This window comes from Stegostoma tigrinum, chromosome 45 (assembly GCF_030684315.1).
Source record: "Stegostoma tigrinum isolate sSteTig4 chromosome 45, sSteTig4.hap1, whole genome shotgun sequence".
NCBI classification, from domain to species: Eukaryota; Metazoa; Chordata; class Chondrichthyes; order Orectolobiformes; family Stegostomatidae; genus Stegostoma; species Stegostoma tigrinum.
In genome coordinates this window covers 13,048,913-13,053,894 of record NC_081398.1, presented here as the reverse complement: position 1 = coordinate 13,053,894, position 4,982 = coordinate 13,048,913, and the positions used below count along the sequence as shown (strand labels likewise).

Genomic DNA, 4,982 nt, shown 5'->3' with positions numbered 1-4,982 from the left:
CAGTCACTGTTACTGACATTAGCTTTATATTCAAAACATAATGAAATGAATTTCGATTGTCCGAGATGCTAAAGTAAATCGTTAGCCTGAATTATATAGTTACCGTAGCTGCAGAGAATCGTTGAGTTTTTATCTCATTAGAAAGAGATGGACATCACCAGTTGTCAGTTTAACCTGGAGGTAATCACATCTCAATTGAGGGGAAATTTGACAAAGTACAACTTTCATACTGGCATCAGCTGGTGCGGGAATTGAAACTTGTTGGCATCCTTTGCATTACAAACTGGCTACCCAGGCAACTGGGATATCCCACCCCTTCCCTACAACAGCTACTGCCCTGTTTTACAGGGTGCTGTGTTTTCATTGTCCCCCTTCAAACACCCAAGTATCTGCACAGTGTCCTTAAGATTTTTGGTGATAATTTAGATTTTATTGACTTAACTTGAAGCCAAAGTTTTACCCACTATCCCCTTTCCCTCTCACCTACCCCACCCGCTGGGGACAAACTCCCTCCTCAGCTGAGCCCGAAATGGCCAGTTTCATTACTTTCAGGAGCCAGGTTCGGGGGAAATTTGTTTTTCTGTGCGTGCCCTGTCATTTTTGTAACTTTTAATGAGAGTTCTGACCTATTGCTGGAAAGTTCAAAAGCTTGGGGAAACCATCGCCGTTATTTCATGCTAACACAAGGGAACTTAATTCCTTGAGATAATTATGATTGTTCGAATTGACTATTTAGTGTTTCAATACAGACATAGACAGGACTGAAACAGCTCGCACTCAAAGTGTCTCAAGAAATACAGCATTGTTAAGATCGCTGACAAGGCAATTATTTCTTTTGGAGAATATTAAATGATGAATAGCTAAAAGGATGCATGGTGTTTATTTTCACAACCTTGTCTATTGATAAGTTTACTGCCTGCAGTGCGAGCTTTGGATGTAGCCACTTCGTGTTGGCATGAAGCATGAGATACTTGCATTTTAAACACAAACATTTCTCATTAGACTGCTAGCCACGTTCAAGTGATGGAAATGATTGTCTGATTTTTTTTTTTCTAAGCCAGGGTAAATTCATCCTGCCAGAAGGGAGAAATAAACATGTTGACTTGGTTTCGATCAAAGCCATTGGTTTGTCTCAAATTCGAACACCTGTGAAACCAGTTTGGGTGATAATTTTAGGCCACCACAATGCTCAAAAGCGTGGAAGTAACATTACTGCTTCTGCTGGGTCGTACCCCAAGGGACATTGTCCTCTGTTATAAATTAGTACCTTCTCTGAGTCACTTATCTCTCAGAGTCAGTTGGAACATTGTACCCAGATAGAATGAGATCTCCATTCACGCTCTATCCATTCCTGGAGCTACCACTGATGATACAGATAGCAATGGTTTACTATCCAGCGATAGCAGCCTTTGCCATTCCAGGTAGGTGGTTTTAAACAGTTACTAAATCTAAAGATATTTAACTGTGTTAATGTCCTTGTGAAAATTAATAAGATTCGACTGTTTAGCTTTAATTCAAAGGCAAACTATAGTCGATTGTGATTATTGGCTGCTTAACAGTGTTGTTTAAATGATCTTGTTGATTTCTTTGCAATCTCAAACAAACAGTGCCAACTATTTTAAATTATAAAAAAAAAGCGCTGTGGAAACACAGCAGGTCTGGTCACATCAGTGGAGAAACAAATTGATCCTGTTTCAAGTCCACAAGACTTGTTTGCAGCCCTGAATAATGCAGCTATTCTCTTTATTTATTGTGAACCAAGCTGACATAGGGTTCAGAAGGATGGCACAGGCATGGCCAGCTTAACAGTTTAATTCTGTGTGTTACATCTCAAAAAGTTGAATAAACTCATTCTTTTAAACATCTTGCCCTCCTAATTGTTCTTTGTCCATTCATATCCCATTTCTGAGGTTCGCAAAACATCCAGCTTAGAATAATACAGCACAGGAATGGACCCTGCTGACCACAGTCTTGTGCTAAACATGACACCAAATTAAACTAAATCCTCTGCCTGCTCTTGGTGCATATCCCTCCATTCATTGCATATCCATGTGCTGATCGAAAACTGTCTTAAATGCCCCTGTCATATCTGCCTCCACCCCACCCCTGTCAGTGTGTTCCTGACTCCAACCATTGTTTGTGTCAAAAATTGCCCCTCACATCTCCTTTGAACTTGCCCCCTCTCAGCTTAAATGTCTGTCTGTTGTGTTAGATATTTCGCCTTTGAGCAAATGCTTCTGACCCTCAGTCCGATCTATGCATCTCATAAATTGATAGACTTTGATCATTTCTTGCCTCATCCACCTCCGCTCCAGAGAAAACAACCCAAGTTTTTCTAGGATAGCAGGAACTGCAGATCCTGGACAATCTGAGATAAGAAGGTGTAGAGCTGGTTGAACACACTTCCTCAGAATGAAAAAGGGTCAAGGCCTGAAATATCAGCTTTCCTGCTCCTCTGATGTTGCTTGGCCTCCTGTTTTCATCCAGCTCTACACCTTGTTATCCGAGGTTTTCTAGCCTGTCTTTGTCGCTCATACTCTCCAATCCAGACAGAATCCTGGGAAACCTCTTCTGCACCCTCTCCAAAGTCTCCACATCCTTCCTGCAATGTGGGGACCAGAACTGAATGGAATACTCTCAGTGTGGCCTAACCAAAGCTGTGTAAAGCTGCAGGCACAGGACACCAAGTCATGGTCCAACAGGTATATTCAACATTTCAAGCTTTCAGAGTGCTGTCCCTTTGTCAGGTGATTTTGAAATCGGTAGAGAGGCACACAGTGCTTCCATTACACCTGACAAAGGGACAGTACAGAGAAAGCTTGTGATTTTATAGAAACCTCTTTGATTATGGCCTGTGACTTCCGATTTCCACCCCTCACCTCAGCCCAACAGCGGCATCTCCATTTTATAAAGCTGCAACATGAGATCCTGACACTTGTACTCAATTCCTTGACCAATAATGACAAGCTTGCCAAATACCTTCTTAACAAACTGATCTATTTGCACGGCCACTTTCCAGAAGCTGGGGACTTGGACCCCCAGGTCGCTCTGTAAATCAGTGCTGTTCAGAGTCCTGCCTTTAACTGTGCAGTTTTCCTCAACAGCTGATCTCCCAAACTGCAGAACATCAAATTTTGCTGGATTATACTCCATTTGCCATTCCTCTGCCCATATCTGCAGCTGATCCATATTCTGCTGTATCCTTTGACAAACTTCTAAACTATCCACAACTCTACTGATCTTTGTATTGTCCACAAACTTACCAACACATGCATCTACAATTTCATCTAAGTCATTTATATACAGCACAAACAGCAGAGGTCTTACTACAGATCCTTGCAGCCTTTTGAGTGATTGGAAATGGGCAATCAATGATTTTCTTCCGCACTGATGCGTCTATGTCTTGAATAAACATCTTAAAATGTGTCCTTCTCTTTTACAGCCAACCTAATAACAATTGTGATTCTCTCCAGGGGAAACTGTGGTCTTTCCACCAGTGTGACTCGATATTTAGTAGCCATGGCAGTGGCAGATCTACTGGTTGTTATCAATTACGTGATACTGACTCGAATTAGGGACTTCTATTTCCCTAATAATTTCCTCTTCATGACTCCTTTCTGTTCTTTACAATCTGCTCTGAATCATGCTTCCACCGACATTTCAGTCTGGCTAACAGTTGCATTCACTTTTGACCGCTTTGTTGCCATTTGTTGCCACAAACTGAAGACTAGATATTGCACCGAGAGAACTGCAGCCACAGTTATAGGAACTATCTGCCCCATCTTCTGCTTCAAGAACATCCCGTGGTATTTTGCATATGAAGGCACCATTACAACTGGCCTGATACAATGGGGTTGTAATAGAAAGCTTGAGTATTATACTGTCGCTGCTTGGATAGCATTTAATTGGATTCACAGGTGGTTGACACCATTGATCCCAATATTTCTGATATTTCTCTTCAATGCTTTCACTGTAGGACACATTTTGGCAGCGAGTAAGACCAGCAGGAGACTCAGAGCTGGCCGGAATGATAGGGATCAACGTGATCCCGAGATGCACAGCAGGAGGAAGTCTGTCATCTTGCTCTTTGCAGTATCCAGCTACTTTATAATCCTCTGGGTGTCATATGTTGTCTATTTTGTGTTACTCCGCATTACAAGCCATTATTACTCAACATGTTTCAATGATCCGATGTATATCACAGATCAAACCAGTCACATACTGCTCCTTCTGAGTTGCTGCACAAACACATGTATTTATGTCATGACCCAAAGTAAATTTCGAAAGCAGCTGACCAATAGGGTGAAATATCTGCCGACGATCATCTTTAAATGCCTTAAATAAAGAACAAATCAGTCATTCCCAGAATTATGTCAGTGATAATGGGAACTGCAGATGCTGGAGAATTAAAGGTAATAAAATGTGAGGCTGGATGAACACAGCAGGCCCAGCAGCATCTCAGGCCCTTGGGTCCAGGCCCAAAACGTCAGCTTTTGTGCTCCTGAGATGCTGCTGGGCCTGCTGTGTTCATCCAGCCTCACATTTTATTCCCAGAATTATGTCTCATTTGTATGATACAAGTCAGCATAGAGTGTTTGAATGTTTTATTTAATCCGGACAGAATTCTGTGGAATTATCCAAACGTAATAATGAAGGAATCCACCTTTTTTTTAAAATTTCCAATCGAAGTACCAATCCACAATATAAAATTGCGACTAAAATAAAACAACAAGGACATTGAAATGTTATAATCGGTTTTATGGAGCCATAGAGATCTGCTGAACAGTTTGGCCACCACATCCATGTCATTCAAAAACAACCATCTAACTAAACTAATCCAAGTAATAAAGTATCACATTGTACTGTGAATCATTTCAATCAGATACACTGGTGAGGTTCAGTTTATTCTGCAGAGCTTGTGAAATGAAATTAAGAATAAACAAAGAAAATAGGAAATACAGAATGTATGAGTATTAAAAGTC

General features: G+C 41.1%; 1 protein-coding gene across 1 annotated transcript; it reads left to right on the top strand.

The window, feature by feature from the left end:
- Positions 1–3,519: 3,519 nt before the first annotated feature.
- LOC132207346 (probable G-protein coupled receptor 139) lies at positions 3,520–4,344 on the top strand. Its single transcript, XM_059642687.1, has one exon. It carries the CDS (start codon positions 3,520–3,522, stop codon positions 4,342–4,344), a length of 825 nt encoding a protein of 274 aa, XP_059498670.1.
- The last annotated feature ends 638 nt before the right edge of the window (positions 4,345–4,982 follow it).